This window comes from Lissotriton vulgaris, chromosome 11 (assembly GCF_964263255.1).
Source record: "Lissotriton vulgaris chromosome 11, aLisVul1.2, whole genome shotgun sequence".
Classification (NCBI taxonomy): domain Eukaryota; kingdom Metazoa; phylum Chordata; class Amphibia; order Caudata; family Salamandridae; genus Lissotriton; species Lissotriton vulgaris.
In genome coordinates this window covers 201886829-201903671 of record NC_141699.1, presented here as the reverse complement: position 1 = coordinate 201903671, position 16843 = coordinate 201886829, and the positions used below count along the sequence as shown (strand labels likewise).

At 46.9% G+C, this 16843-nt stretch overlaps 1 protein-coding gene across 2 annotated transcripts in view; it reads right to left on the bottom strand.

Moving 5' to 3' along the window:
• The window catches only part of MVK (mevalonate kinase), a 143495-nt gene that overhangs the window by 43635 nt on the left and 83017 nt on the right, over positions 1-16843 (bottom strand). For both annotated transcript variants that reach the window (XM_086943113.1, XM_086943112.1), the window contains 3 exons: positions 13354-13399; positions 12759-12849; positions 10739-10855 (listed from right to left, as the gene is read on the bottom strand). In XM_086943113.1, the coding sequence (XP_086799239.1) occupies positions 10739-10855; positions 12759-12849; positions 13354-13399 (254 nt within the window). The remainder of the gene's footprint in view (positions 1-10738; positions 10856-12758; positions 12850-13353; positions 13400-16843) is intronic.

Below are 16843 nucleotides of genomic sequence, written 5' to 3'. Positions count from 1 at the left end.
AAGGAGCAGTGAGTGGGAGTCGGCCCGGAGAGCGGAGATTCGGCGGAGCTTCCCACTCGAGACCGGTGCTTCGGGGCCTGGGTGGGCCTGACTTCAGGTTGAAGCGGGTGGAACCCCCGCAGTGCCGATACTGCTGAAGGCAACTGCATGCCTGGGGCTAGCGGAGTTCGCGGCGTGTGAGAGGTAGCAGTGGTGGGATCGCTGGGCGGGAGCCCCGAGCCTCCTTGCACAGCCCCTGGAGAGAGTTGATGACTCCGTCGACCGTTGCGTTGTGCGGTGATAGGCCCCTGCTGGAGTTGTTTGCGGCCTGGTGAAGCTTGGCCCTGGGGAATGGAGATCCAGGTAGACCCGTCCTGCATGAGACTGAGGAGGTGAGAGGCGACTGGGGTGAGCGTGCCTTGCAGCCTGCAGGGCAGTGGTCGGTGCTTGGTGGACATTCTGGGGGCACGCACCGGAGGGGACGGCCCGTTGTGCGACCTGCTCGATCACCCTAGTGGTTCCAGCGCGGCGGATAGCCCTCGCACTGCCTCCCGTGGATGCTTGCTGCTTGGAGCGGTGCTTCTAGAGGGTAAGCTGCGTGGAGTTACGGAGTAGCGACCCCGTTGTCCTGTGGAGTTTAGCACGGGAACTGGCGCGAGGGACCTAGGTGGATCGACGCCGGGGTCCCCCAACAGGTGTGTGAAAGGACAAGCCCCCCTGATCAACCGTGGGGACACCCCCTTGTCTCCGGCGTGACTTGTCGGCGCGTTTTGAAGGAGGGCGACATGGCGACAGCTAGGTAAAAGAAGGACAAGACTGGGAAGGATGGAATTCCGAAGGGAGCAGCGCAGCCAGTAACACCAGTGGCCGATAAGTCACCTAGTCAGGGCGGGAATGAGGAACCCGCAACCAAAGCCTTTATGATCGAACTCTTCGCGGCTATTAAGGAAGATATTTCGGAACTGCGCTTCCAGCTGGCATCGGACTTACGGGAAATACAGAGGGATGTGGATGGAGTGGGGGAACGTGTTGCGACGCTGGAGGAGCACGACTTGGGGACGGCGGAGGACATACACCACATCCAGCAGGATGTCATTCAGCTGACGAAACATAATCTAGATGTTCAAGCCCATGCCGAAGACTACGAGAATAGGTCCCACCGCAATAATATAAGGATTCGCGCAGTTCCCTGGAAGGGAGAGGGGTCGGACTTAAGAGAGTACGTGGAGGCCCCTTTTAAGCAAGTCCTGAATGAAGAGGATTTACAAGAGATACGCATGGACCGAGTGCACCGTGTTGGGCTACCGTGGGCTACCGCGGGGTCCGAAGGCCCCACCCTCTGATATATTGGTATGCGTACATGACTTTCAGCTGAAAGAGGGAATTCTCAGGAAGGCACGCGACTTCAACCCTCCACAGTTTCGGGACCATTGCCCCTTGCTATTCCAAGACTTGGCAGCATCTACTCTGCTGAAACCGCGAGAATTTAGGCCTGACACAGCTCACTTGCGGGAGCACAATGTGGCTTACTCCTGGGGACACCCGTTTCGGCTCATCTTCCGGTGGCAAAATAAACTGGTCCAGGTGCGTTCCCTAGCAGCAGCCATGGAGAATCCTGAGCTTGGATCGTCCTGATTCTTAGTCCGACGGCGGCGGCACAACTACTGGGCGACAGCGACGCTCCTCAGACTGGCAGAGAGTGGGCAAGCCTGTGTCGGTGAGGAGGCCCGACCAGTCGGCAAGCCTTCAAGAGAGAGGGGTGGCGGTGGCTTCCGTGGCCCTGGCGACAGAAGCAGCAACCGACGATGGTACAAAGGTCCCGTGAGGTCCTGAGAGGGTAGATCGCTGGTGTCTGAGGGGGCCACCCCACACAGGTATCACTTGAACTTTATGTCCTAAATCGGGAGAGTGTCCCATATCGGGAATTGGAGGAATGACGACTGGGAACACATTTCCCTGCATTTGGGACCTGCTTTACGAACTGCCGTTTGTTGCTTTCTCTTTGTCCTATCTTGTTCTTTGCTGTTGGGGACTGTTTTGTTTGGGGGAGGGGGGCTGGGGGTGGGTGGTTCGGGGGGAGCCTCCGCATCAGATGCAGGGGGCTTTTGGAAAAGTATGTGGTGTGGCTGTTTCCTGTCCGCTATGAGAGGGTGCCTGGGAGGTCGGTCCGAGGATGGGGCTGTCAAGGGGATGCTGAGAGCAGGGCCAGGGTACTTGGTTGGCATGTTACACTCTGTTCGTGGCTGGCGGGGAATAGCACGATAGCGTCCATCTCCTCCTTGTGGTGTAATGTCTAGGGAGCTGAAAGTGGTGAGCCTTAATGTTCGTAGGCTCAACAATCCTGTGAAGCGTTCTGCGGTTTTGTCCCTACTTGAGAATGCAGATGGTGATGTGGGTCTCCTGCAAGAAACTCACCTCCTCTCGCATGCGGGACAGGCGTTATCCCATGCAGTTCTGGTCCTCGAGCCCCACTACAAAGAATGGAGTAGCGCAGCTGTTTAGCTCTCGTGTGCGGTGCAAAGTCTTGGCCCAGCTGGTCGATATTAAAGGGAGGTTTCTGGCGGTGCAAGTTCAGTGGGGGGACACGATTTTTACCATTGGGTCCCTTTACGCCCCAAATACCCAACAGGATCCTTTCCTGCGCACGGCTTTGGCGCAGGTTCTTGCTTCCCCAATGCGCTCATATTGATTGGTGGGGACCTTAATCTTGTGATGGATGGGGGGTTAGATAGATCAGAAAACAGGGTGTCTCACACCGGTGCTTGGTCCCAAGAAGGGAAGCAATGGCTAGCGGAGGGTGGGCTTCATGATGTGTGGCGCTTGCAGCACCCCCAAGAGCGAGACTATACACATTATTCCGCGGCGCACAAGACATATGCGCGTTTGGACCACTTTCTGGCCACATCTGCCCTTTTACCACACCTTTCTGAGGCGGACATTGCCCCCCGCTCTCTTTCTGACCATGCGCTCCTTTCGGTGAAGGTCTCCCTGAATAGCTCACGACCCCATTCTGCTGGCCGACGGCTTAGAGATTCCATGTTGCACGCTGACTCAGTTGTTACGAAAATTAGAGACACAATCACTCACTACTTAGCTGAAAACATGGTGGGGGACACTGCAATAGCTTCAATCTGGGAGGCGTTGAAGTTAGTGGTTAGAGGGGATTTCATTGCGCTAGCGGCCATGTATGCTAGGTTGCGTAGGGAGAAACGGGGGGAGTTGGAGGTTGAAGCGCGGGGACTGGAAGCGATTCATAAGAGGACAGGTGCACCTAGGGTGAGGAGAGAACTAGAAAAAAGAGACACATGCTTAAGCATCTGGACCTTGACAGGGGAGAATACGCCTTGCTACGCCTGCCCCACAAATTTGATCTGTGTGGAGATAAGGGAGGCAGGATGCTGGCACACCGTTTACGGGCGAGGGCAGGCCTCTGCCATCACGGAAATCAGGGATCATCGGGCGATGTCCTGCACTAACGATGTGGAAATTGTTGACTCCTTTTGCCACTTTTATCAGTTGCTGTACACAAGAGAGGGTGCGGGGCCCGCAGACGTAAAGCAATATCTCGCAACAGCTGGTGTCACACCACTATGCCCTGAATCAGTGGAGTCGCTGGAGGCAGAGATTCGCGTGGAGGAGGTCATTTCGGCCATTTCTCGGCTTAACCTGGCCAAGTCTCCCGGGCCCGATGGGATGCCATTTTTTATAAAACTTTTTGCAAGGAACTGGGCCTACTTTTAACCCAGCTCTTCAACTCTTTCCTTGACACCGGGGCGGTCACCCCTTCTATGTCGAACGCGGCCATCACGGTCATCCTCAAGCCCGGGAAGGACCCAGCCGAATGCAGCTCTTACAGGCCGATCTCGCTCCTGAATATAGACGCTAAGTTGTTCGCGGGAATATTAGCCGCGCGCCTTAGCCCTCTAATGGACGGTGTGATTGATCCTGACCAGGCAGGCTTCATACCCACTCGGCAGGGTGGTGATAACTCTAAGAGGCTGCTCCATTTGTTGGACATGGTGCATCGGTCGAAGGCGCAGGCTTTTCTGCTTTCCATCGATGCCGAGAAAGCCTTCGACCGGGTAGACTGGGGGTTCCTTTTCGAGGTGCTGAGAGCGTTCGGCTTAGGTGGCAACTTCTTGCGCTGGGTCCAATGCCTCTACGCGACCCCCAAAGCGGTGGTACGAGTCAATGGTTGGAAATCGGCATCCTTCCCCATTGCCAGAGGGAAGCGGCAGGGGTGCCCCCTCTCACTGCTCCTCTTCGCGTTTTATATGGAGCCATTTGCCCCGCGTATCCGGTCCCTTCCCGTATCACCGGCCTCCGCTCCGGGGCGGAGGAGCATAAAATAAGTTTATATGCAGACAATGTTATATTGGCGCTGCGGGATCCCTACCTCTCCCTGCGGCACTTGTCAGCAGAGATCCAGGCCTTCCTCAAAGCGGCGGGGTTTAAGGTCAACTTCTCCAAATCTCAAATTCTGAATGCATCGGTCCCGCTTGTTGAGGTGGCAGATCTGCAGAGGGACTTTGATTTTCAATGGACACAGTCCGACATTACGTATCTTGGTATTCGCCTAGCCCCGACCCTGCCTAGAACGCTCTCCCTGAATTATGCTGGGCTGGTTGAGCAGGTCGCCAAGTCCTTATCGGATTGATCCCGCCTGAATCTGGCTTGGTTTGGTAGACTAGCTGCCGTTAAGATGACAATCCTCCCTAGAATACTTTATATGTTTCTGATGTTGCCGCTGATGCCACCGAAGGGCATGTTGCACGTGGGCGTTTATGGAACAATAAACGCCCACGTGCTATGTTCACAGTGGCTACGTCCCCGAAGGCAGCTGGAGGATTGGGCTTCCAGCAACTCGCGGCATACTTTCAGGCATCCTGCCTGCGATACGTAGTAGAATGTAATAGGCCTATGTCCAGTAAACATTGGTTTTCATGGATCAAACGGTGGCAGGTTGCAATATCTCGAGAGAGCTATGGTTGCCGCGTAGACATAGAGCATGGGGGTTGTACTCCTCCCCGGTAACCTCCCCGACGCTACGGGCTTGGGACCAGCTGGAGCTTCGTAAGGGGTGGACTTCCTTCCCCTCACCTATGATGCCGATTGCGGACAATCCTGACTTTCCCCTAAGGCGTTCATCACCGGTCTTCCATCGATGGCGGGAGAAGGGCTGCAAGAGGGTGGCATTGCTCTTTGACTCAGATGGACTGATCCCATTCTCTGTGTTGCGGTCGGAATACTTTCCGCTGGATTCGGAGGATGCTTTCTTTTACGCTCAAGTGGCGCACTGTGTGACCAGCCCAGCTAATGTATCCTCTATGTCATGGCCTCTTACAGTCTTTGAGCGCTGGCTCGTTTGTAAAAATGATGATCGGAGCCTTATCTCGGAGCAGTCTGCTATGATTCTACGTTGCTCTCGGAAACAGTGCACGCAGGTGAGGTGGGAGGTAGAGCTAGGACGGCCCCTCTCGACTAAAGAATGGGAGCAAGTGTTTAACGAGCGCATCACATGACATCCAACACGGCAGGGACCGAATCAGCATATAAAACAGCGACCTACTGGTACTATACACCAGCACGCGTCACACAGTGGGATAAAGCTAAATCAGGCCTCTGTTGGAGGGGGTGCAGGATGTCTGGCAATTTGACACACTTGCTGTGGCGCTGCCCGAAATTAGAACGCTACTGGACGATGGTGCTCGATGAGTTGGACAGTGCATTCAAGATAACATTGCCCCGACTTCCTGAACACACACTACTTGGGCTGCCTCATCCTTAATATTTCCCACTACGCTTGATTGTTGGCCGGCAACTGGCGCTAGCATTGTTGGCTGCGAGGCAGGCGCTGTTGGCGCGGTGGGGCTCACAGGTGGTGCCTGACATAAGACATTGGCTTCAGCGTTTGTGGCACACCCTTGCTATGGAACGTCTTTCCCTCGGTATGGATGGAAGGGGATCGGAATATGCTACAATATGAGCACCATTTTTGCAGCTTTTGTCCAAAGACCTTCGGGAAGTGACTTGCCCGAAATATCTGCAAATTCTTCAGCTTATACCTCTAGAGCCGGTCGGGTCCACGACGTGCAGTTGAGATTTTGGGAGCCACACCCCGAGGAAAGGGGGATCCTATGAGATGGTTGTCCCTGGACTTGTCTGATGCAGAGTGGGGTGGCTGGGATGGGTAGGGGGAAGGGGTAGTTGGTACTGTTTTTTTCTGTTTTCTTTGGACTTTCATCATTTAAAAATTTCAGAAATGATGCTTCCGGTGGGGTGATTATGCAACCACAGATACGCGGGGCCAACCTCCGGGTTGTAGACCCAGACGCTGTGTTCGATTCTTGTGGGAGTACGCCCTGCCGGTGATTTGATGTAGGCAGCTGGGCTGTGTACTGTGATGCTTGGCCGCTTAATAAAATGTTTGATTCCAAGTTGGGGAAATAATTCCCCTTCAATCCTGAGTGTCCCTAGAGTCCAACTAACCCACTAGGATCATCCAGTAAGCACCACAGAGCTGCTAGCAGAAAAATATAAAAAGGGGCATGGCCTGCACCACCTCTCTGCAACGCAGCGCAGTGGCGCTTCCTGGAAGCACCTGGTGGGCTACTTGGCCCCCAGGGTCCCTCAGGATTGAAGGGGAATTCTTTCACCAACTTAAAATGCGCTACAGGTCGTGCTTGCACACATCACCTCACGCCCCGTCCCCTCCCTTCACCACTGTGTAAACGCACCCTGTGGCCATTCTAAGTTGAGCGATTAAGTCCCCTTCAATCCTAAGGGTCCCTAGGATCAAACTAGCCCACTAGGTACCTCCAAAAAAGCGCCACTGAGATGTGTTGCAGAAAGCTGTAAAAAGGGGCATGGCCTCTGCAACACAGCTCCCTGGTGCATATTGGAGATACCCGTTGGCCTATTTGGCCCTCAGGGACCCTCAGTATTGAAAGAGAATTAATTCCCCAACTTAAAAAGCGCCACAGGACGCATTTGCACAGTGGTGAAGGAAAGGGGCGTGACCTGAGGTGACGTCTGCAAACACGCCCTGTGGCGCGTTTTAAGTTAGAGAATTAATTCCTCCTTAATCTTGTTGGTCCCTGGGGGCCAACTAGTCCACCAGGTACCTCCAGTATGCGCCAGGGGCCTGCGTTGCAGAGAAGTCGTCAGGGGCCACATCCCTTTTTACAACACTCTGCAACGCAGCTCCGTGGTGCTTACAGGAGGTACCTGGTGGGCTAGTTGGCCCCCAGGGGCCCTCAGGATTGACAAGGAATTAATTCCCCAACTTAAACCGTGCCACAGGGTGTGTTGCGCACATGTGAACTTAGGCGCTAACCCCGTCCCTTCACCATTGTGCAGAAATGTGTGTGAGAATGTGTGTTTGTGTGTGACAGAGACTGTGTGTCTATCGCAGTGTCTGTAGGGAAAGAGTTAGCGTAAAATAAGGTGTATTTGTTTAAGAAAGGTGTGAGAGTGTTCATGTGTTAAATGCATCTGCATGACAATGACAGCCAAGTGTGATTTTATGCAAGAGATGGTGTGTGTCTGACTGCATTTGAGAGTGCACACGTGTGGGAATGTGTAGGCCTCCTGGTCTGTCTCGGTTTGGATTTTACCACGTACTAAGTTACTGAAACTTCTTCCACTTAAATTCTTTTCCCGCAATTAATGCTAAACACCTGGTTTGGCACAAACTCACTCGATTGGGTCCCATTTTTAAAGCAAAATCACTGTGATAATCCAAGCTTCGCTTCTTATAAAACCTTAAATTTTGTATTCCTTACCATCATTATTATGTGTTTTACAGTTCGAAGAGAGAATATATATATATATATATATATATATTTAAAACACTACAGTTTTATTTACTTAGTTACATTTCTTCTATAAAAACATATGTAAAAATGATTATATGTCTACGCTGCCTACTCCTGATTTGAACCCTTGTCTCTTTATCCAAGTACACCCTCCTTAGTATCTAGTGCTATCGTTCTTGACTGACTTCTGCCTTCCAGTTTACGAGCTGGAATTTCGAATTACAATTCTATTACTTGAAAAGACACCACATATCTCTTTCCAAGCTGCAGGACCCGGAGGATCCTGGCAAGGGGCATTTTGAACTCTGGTTTCTCATCGTGCTCGAATTGCCTCACACGTGCCCGCGTGTCATGATCATGTACTGTAGCGCCTGGTGAAATATTCACTAGTGAGCAGCCATCCTATTGGAGAACTCCGCATATTAACCATCACAGGAAAGAAGTCTGTTCCTCTACTGGGCATGCCCCTGGGACCTGGCCCACCCAAGGGCTTTAATTCAACAAAGCGCTGGAGCCCGCGCTTCTTTTATTTTATTTTTTAGCCGAAATTCGTGCTGGGTGCGCGAATCCCGCCGATTTCCTTTTTAATTAAATGCTTTTTTTGGCCCTGGGGGTCCTTGTGGGACCCCCTGAGCAGACCTAGGGGGTCAGGGTGTTTCTACCCTGGCCCCTTTTTGCTCTTTGCGCATTTGTTTTAATGTTTTCTTGTGCCTAGGTTCTACCGAAACACAAGATGGCTGCAAAAACGTCCTGGTTTGGAGTGTTGACAGATAATTGACAGTTAATTAGCATGCAGCTCGTGCTCGTAAAGCTACACGCATGATCCTTGGAGGATACGCGTACCTTACTTCGTCCATAGATATATAGGATTTTCTCAGGAACTACTGGACGGATTTACACAATTTAACAATAAGCGTGATCTGTGAACCAAACTATCTTTTTGCCAAATTTGGTGTAATTCCGTTCAGCAGTTCGGGCTGTAGCCGCGACTAAAGGTCCCTATGGAAAATTGCATGGGGAAAACACGTTTTGCGACCCCCTTTTTTTCTCGGCCCCTGCTTGACGAATCACCCCAAAACTTTCAGGATCGGAGCGGAGCACCCCATCTTCTTGAAGAATTTCATGAAGATTCGTTGACCGGCGCCAAAGTTATTCCAAATAGAATGTTGCGGATTTCCTATAGAAACTAGGTACTAACTATAACTACCTACTAGCAACCGCCAGTAGGTAATATATATATATATATTAGGCTAAGACGAAAGCAGCTGTTACTGCCTTCGACAGAGGTTGTTAACGCTTAAGTAATAGCACGGAAACATGTTCCTTACTAGGTGAGCAGCGGGCCATGCAATGGCGTAACACAAGTGAGGCAAGAATTGTGATTTTATTTTTGTTTTCACTAGAATAATTTTTGGCAAAATGTTATCCCTCAGTGACATGTTTTGTGCCAACTCACACAGATGTTGTGAGCTTTCGCGCAACCCCGGTCTAGAGCTCCACATGCCTAATGGTGGCGGGGGAAGTGGGATGTCAGCCACGCGCCTGGCATGGCATTTGTAATCCCTAGCATCTGCAGGGCAGAGTTAAAGGTCCGGGTGGAAGTAGAGGATGAAATCACAGTCAACAGAGACAGATTTAGTAGCAACAGAAGAGCATCATATCATTTGATGAAAAACAAAAACCAAGCATTATGGGAGTGGACAGGATGTGGCGCAGCTGCCAGAGCTGCTAATGTGAGAGCTGGGGATCCCGGTTTGAATCTCAGCAGCGCAACATCCTACGATTCTGAGCAAATTACTTAATCTCTTCCAAGATGCCCTATATAAATCTGTTGCGAGTCGAAAAAGTAGAAAGAGGCAAAACTTTATGAAAAAATAGTTACACCAAAGAAGTTGTTAACAGTATTTCGGCTTGCAGAAACGGATAAGAGAAGCCGATGAGGAACAAGCATAGGAACATATTCTACAACCAATAGAAATGGGGGAAAAGTAAGTAGCCAGCAGAGGAACCAATGAAAAACCAGATAAGAGAGGGGGTACGATGTTACCCCCTTTAAGTTTATAATGTAAGCAATAGATTTCACAAGCACAGCAGGTGACACCTAAAAAGAAGGCATGCTTGCGGTTGTCTTTCTCTCTAATGCTCACAGGTTTTCAAAAGCAGGTGGAGAAGGCAACTTTCACACAAAGCAAAATGGTACTATCATTAAACATGTCCAGTCTATCACAAAATAATTTAGTTGAACTAGGTGTTTGCTGAGCACCTCTAAGGAAGAATGAAGATGGGCGATATGTCCATAGTTAGAGATAATACTGTACAAATTCTCATCACTGATCAAGGATACATCCATGGAGCCCGTTTAACATGGGGTTTCAAAATCATGGCCAGGGCTTGAGGATCCTTACCAGTAAAAAGACTTATTTAAATTAAGCGTATCTTATGTGACCATTTTGAAAATATGACATTGATACAGCCCACCTTATCCTTTGGACGCCCCTGAGTTAAGGTGTACTGTTCTTGTTAGTAACTAAGCTTAGGTCTAGTCTGCAAAATGTTGCAGTTCATCATGAGCTAACACAGCATCAGTCCACCCCTAATGGATGAACCTGATCTTTCTGGCTAGAATGATATGATCAATTAATTTCAACAATGATCCAACAAGACTAGATAATCAAATATAAGGGATATTCTCCTCCATTATCCACCTCTTTCTGCTAGAAGGCTTAATCTTCGAGAACCACTTCAGAAGATGAACGTTCTCAAGCAAGGTGGTGTTCTGATGGCTTTTTCGCCTTATCAACATGTTTTAACTGGTGTATACCATAACTTTAGGCTGGGGCTCACTGAACAGAAGCATAACAATCCCATTTCAAAATCAGATAGTTATAGGAACAAAACATAGATAATAGTTAATGAAAGTATATACAAGTGAAAAAACTTACTTCCAATACTGGGTAATGTTCCAGCGACAGCGTTTCCACCATAGAATCCAAAACATGCTCACAGAGACTGGAGATCGCGTCGACTGAATCTAATACTGGATTCATTATAGAAGGAAACTGTATAAAAGGGAGGTAAAACAAAACATGAGAAATTACCATTTCCAGTCTATTTTATAGTTGCTACATTTTGCAATTGACAGAATGCCCCTGCTGTTCATTCTCAAATAGTTTCTGCCTACAACCTAAATCCCAAGCCACCAATTTATGCAACTATTGGCCTCAAGAAGATTACTTTAATAAGTACTTTGTAATTCATTTTTTTCTACCGATGTAGACCTATATTTAATCAGAGCTACTGCCCAATAGGATACATATTTATGCCTGATAAGGTCACCACCCAAAATATTTCAAACGTCTGATGAGTGCCTCTACTAACCACCTCGGGTAATTAAATCATTGTCCTCAACGGCCATGGCAAATGAACTAATGTCTCAAAATGTCCAAGAGTATAAAACCATCTTTTCTTTTCATCATTCCAACATAGAGTTGATATTTCCATGCTCGCTCTTTAGAACGAGTCCATTACCTCATAGCCCTATGCTAGAGCAATATAACTCTATCTATATTCAAACCCTTGAGAAATGAACACACTCCCTTGCATCTAAAATATGAAGTTTCTTGATTCTTTGCCCCTCCAAACCCAGCTCCCCTCATGAAACAACTTCCTCTATGGCAATTAATGTTTGCATTCTTTCTCCCTTGGGATCTTAAAAAAGTAGCCATATACTATCTCACTTTACACCCTGGGCAAATGCTCAATCTGCGTGCGCCCTTTACTTCTTCTCACCCCCTAACCTGATGTCATTACTTTTGCATCAATCCACATAAGGCTTCTCTCATTCTACGTCTTCACCATAGTGAATTGAAGGTCATGACAAAGCAACAGTTCTTCTTCCCACATTCCGTATCTGTGTATCATCTAACCGCAGAATCATAGCTCATGAACAACCTCAAACAAAGTAATATTCAAAGGCCTCATTCAGCTACCCATATTGTTACCTTGTAAATAATGGTTGGCAGAATTAGGAATCGACCTTTAGCCCCAATCTGTTTTTAAAAATACTTTTCAATATTTGATCATTTTTTTTTGTCTTTTTGTGGGTGACTGCTATGTCATACCGTGACTGGATGGCTTTCCAGCAGCCGCTATGATCACTGCACGTTAATATTCCCACTTTCTCTCCGGTATTTTTGGAAGGGTGGTTCCAGTTTAGCTCAGGGAAGGCCACGTTCCATGAAACTCACCGGCATATTTTGAGTGCAAGGCCATCCTGCAAAGGTTTAGATACAGTTCAAATGAGCGATCCACCAACAGCATGCACATCTCATTTTCCTGGATGTTAACTAATTCATAAGGCTTGGCTGCCTTCAGGAGGCACTATTCATGATTACATTTTGATGTATTTTATGAACAGTGTTTTATTAAATATTTTATACACGTTGCGATTAAAAGCAATGCTGTGATATTGTCTTTGAATTTAGTTGAGATATCATTTAATCTTAGTTTATTTGCTTTAGTATCTGGGACCATTTTGTTTGCATCATTTGTCTGATTCACAGCACTGGTTAGACAAAGGCCTTCTTATTGGAAGAGGACTAAGGGTGATGCGAGTATAGTTGGTCGCTTTCTGAGTGGTAGTGTGTGAAAATAAACGGTGTGCTAGAATAAGGCCAGCACTGATCACCCGTGGTTGATATTATTTCAAGCATCCCTTCCATAACTTTACTGTTTGTTCCATCCCAAAGTTAGCGCAGTGCACTGCTGTACCTGCACCTGGGCCACATATTGTCCTCTCCACAATGCCAGCTCCACCCACACCTTCTCATTAGCTATGTAGCATCAAGCAAAGTTCATAGGTTGGAAAGAGGGAAACATTAACCTTGGACATTTCACTAGACAAGTAATGTACCAATTGACAGCAATGCTACTTGTACATATCAGAAAAACAAATATCAGCACCTTTAGGATCTTTTTCTTGACTCCTGCCACAAGAATCTTGGTGCTCCGAGGTACTTTTGTGTTTGTTAAAAGAATCTTTAGAGTTGGTACCCTAATAGTAAAAAAGGAATACATTATTAGATGTCAACACTTGACCCGATATGTTTTCCAGTAAAAGTTTCAAATGATTACAAGGGGGCACACTTGTAAAACTGTATAAAGTGATCATTTTATGCACAACATTGAGAAAGAGAGTGAGAGGGAGGGAGGGGGTGAATATAGTTATGCAGATCAACTGCCCAGTATTATCAAATGGTTGTGGGAATCTAGTACTGATGAAAGGTGTCAGAATGAAAGCAAAAGAAGATGTGGTTTTCAATTCATTTGTACAAACACAACTTCCAGTCGCAGAATTTAGATTCCGTGCTAATTGAATATTCACCAAAGAGCATATGAATAATTGGCAGTAGGTACCACCTTAAGGCTTTTAGAATCACTTTGGTGAGAAAGCCAAATTTTGATGGTGGTGGCTTTCAATTAACAGCAATCTGAGTCAGATTAGAATCAGGAACATAGAAGGGATACCAGTTAAGCCATCAGTTTCTTGTGAACTTACCGATTTAATGTGGTTATTTTTCCTGCACGATATCGCAGGGCGCCTCCTAAGCAACACAAAAAAACAGATCTGTAAGATACTTCCAAATTTGAATCCATGCAAACACAGAAGAAGTAAGCAACAGTCCTCTTTTGGAAAATCTGGGTGTAATGATCTTGGTGTCACGTTGTAAAATCCAAGCCTGATATTCTGTGTGATCAAGGGAGTCTCTTCACCTGCAAGTGCCACAAACATCAACAGTGTATTTCAGACACCAGTAGTTTTTCAAGGTGACCATAACAAACCAAATGTACCTAGTATACACCATAGGACGTGATTTCCTGTGGTAGTCAGAGCAATGGTCTGTGGCACTTCAGAGGAATTGGTGCACTAATTCCTCTCAGACCAACTAATATGTGGCTACTCTTTCAGAGGGTTCCTGGGATGACATGATGTCAAATAACGATCCATGTTTACAGCACAATCAAGTTATAAGAGCATAAATTACTTTTGGTTGAAACTCAAAGTAATTGGACACATCTGTTTAAATGCAAGGAAACTTATGAGAAGCCAATTGCAATAATCCCTCGTAACAAAAGCCTTGCCTTTTCCCTGGTTTATGAGAAAATTCGAGTATATATAATGGAAAGTTATTATAACAAGAGCTATAAACGTTACTGACCCTTAACAATCTGTACATTATCTAAATCTACAAAACTAAAAGCTTCATTCAATCACCTGACATCTATTTTTAAATTGGTTTTCTTTCAAAGTCTTTTGATACACTTCTGACATGAAGGTATTCTGGCCATGTCTCCTGAAACAAACATGCACAGGGACATAGAGATGAATTTTCGCCATCTGAACAAGCGGCAGTCTAAAATCAAACTCAAATCAGTATATTCTCTGTATCTGTTTTCATTCCACGGAGAGCTGGGAGGGTAACAAGCTGCAAACTGATTGTTCCAAGCAAGTAACTTGTTACATTTGTTGCAAATGTGCTGTAGATACACAATGCTTAGTAAAGATTGTAAACTGGGACCCTCTCCATCTGATTCTGTCCCTGCAGACAAGAGCAGAAAACAAAGCTAAGATCCTTTTAACTGCCACACCAACTTGTGCTTCTTTCCTAGTCTGTATGTCTAACTGGTAGGGGTTTGTGAAGGTGTGCACCAATGTAGCTAATGCTGCTCTACAAATGTCCGCTATTAGAATGTTTCCTAAATAAGGCCATTGCACTTCTCTTCTTGCAAGTAGAGTTTGCTCATCATATACCTTGAAGTGAAATATCTTATTTGCCCTTGCATAAAGAATCTGAATGCACCTACCAATCAATCAATAAATCTGACAGTATCTTTTGTCTGTGTGTGCAAGTAACTTGTCCTTCTGATAGAGACTTCTAACCTCATATTTTACACCTTGGAATAGATACCCAAGTAATAATTCCCTGGAGTTGGGTCTGTGAACTGGCTTAGACCAAAATGAACTGGAGGACCAAATGGGCGAAATGCCCATTACGATGAACCTGATGGCCCAAGTAGTAGTGGTTGGCAAACTTATGGAGGGACTTCCATGTGGCACCTTGGCAGATGTCCAAGAAAGGTACTCCGCATGCTATTGCAGTAGTGGTGGCTTTGGCCCTGGTGGAGGGAGCCCGCAAGGGGCTGCTTCAGCCCCAATGTGCACCAGATTTAGATGTAGAGTACTATCCATGCCGAGATGGTTAGTTTCTTGCCCTGTTGGGGAACCCAATAAAGAGCTGAACGTCTACTTGATCTTAGGTGCAATCAATATAGAATGACAAAGTTCTTCTAGGGTACACACAATTAAGTCTCTCTTTGGATGGATGAAGTGGAGCATAGAAAGAAGGCAGTGTAATGCTCTAGCAATGTGAAAGGGGGTCACCGAAGGACTAGTTTGTCAGTGAAGAAGTTGGTGTATAGAGGGGGGATCGACAGAGTCTGAAACTCTCAGACACTCCTAGGTGATATAATGGCCACCAGGAACACTCTTTTTATAGTCATAACAGCCGACTTAAATAGGAAGGGTTGATCTGGCAGCCGCAAGAAAGCAGAGATGCCTAACAAAACCTTTAATGGTGCCCAGAGCAAGGTCCAACTGGGCTAAAGAAAGAACAAATAATAAAACCTCTGAAAGAGGTGCAGAAAGGATGCCCCCATTTTGTGAGGACCCCCAAGCTACAAACAGCAGGCATAGACAGTTTTAGTGGAGGGATGCATGGCTATTATGATGACATCATAAAATTCTGGCGGGCCATCAAAAACTTTCACCTGTCGCACCTCAATCTCCATGCATGAAGGTGGAGCATACGTAGATTCAGGTGTTGCTGCAACAGTAGATCCTCCTGAAGAGGCAGCCTAACTGGAGTACAGATTCTTATGCTCAGGAGTTTTGGAAACCATACTCTCCCTGCCCAGTTCAGTGCCACTAGGATTCTCTGGAAGTCAATTGTGCTTCTTTAAGAATGTCATTGCATGTTGTAAGAAGCCAAATTCTAGGATCTCAGTTGCCAAACCACCAGATTAACGGAATGTGGATTTGTACATAAAAGCTTCTGTTCGTATGAGCTTAGCAAGTGTCCCTGATTTAGTAACTTGCTGAATGGATTTACAGACATTTCCAGCAAAAGGGAGAACCCGGACTGATGGCCCATGTTACAGCAAATGAAGATAATTGCCAAAGAATGTGGACATGTTTTGCCTATGACATATGGTAGGAAAGGCAGAGACCTAACGGTTCAATCGAATGTCCCTGGCCAAACTATCCGCATAATATTCCCTGGGTACCAGGAGGGGAAACAGGTTATTTTTTTGTTTTTGGTGTTGTAAATGCATCTTGGTCAAGAGTCCCAAATCCATGAAAAATGTGTTCAGAACACTTTTCTGGCCCCTGAATTGTATTAATTTTCCATCATCAGAAGATGCACTGCCCGATGGGACCTTCCACAGATTCTTATTTTGTTGGGCTTCATTCACAGAACACTTTCTCTGTACTGTCATCCTGTTTAGGAAGCATCTGTTGTTGTGGTCACCTGCGAATAGACCGTTGTAGTCCATACTATTCTCTGGGCAACACAAACACTAGATCCCCAATCAGAGAGAAAAGTAACGGGAGACCAATCTGTCACTAAGCCCTCTTGAAGCAAGCATGTAATTGTGCACTTGGAGCCAACAATGCATGATGCCACTACACCAAAGGTTTCATTATCTTCCACTCTCTCAGAGACTAACGCCTGGTAAAGTTAAATAAATTTCAGAAATACTAGAAAACTGCTATTGAGTAAGCTTTTTAGACAAGTAAGCTGGGGGCTGATCCCAAGACGTTCTGAATCTGAAGTGGCTCCAAACATGATTGATTTTTTTTCACATTGATTGTGAACCCAAGATTTTTCAGCAAATCATTTGATCTATAGTGTGCAGGGTAAGAATCTTCAAATTGTATCATTTCAACAACCAATTTCCAAATAATAGTGGATATAAACACACTGATA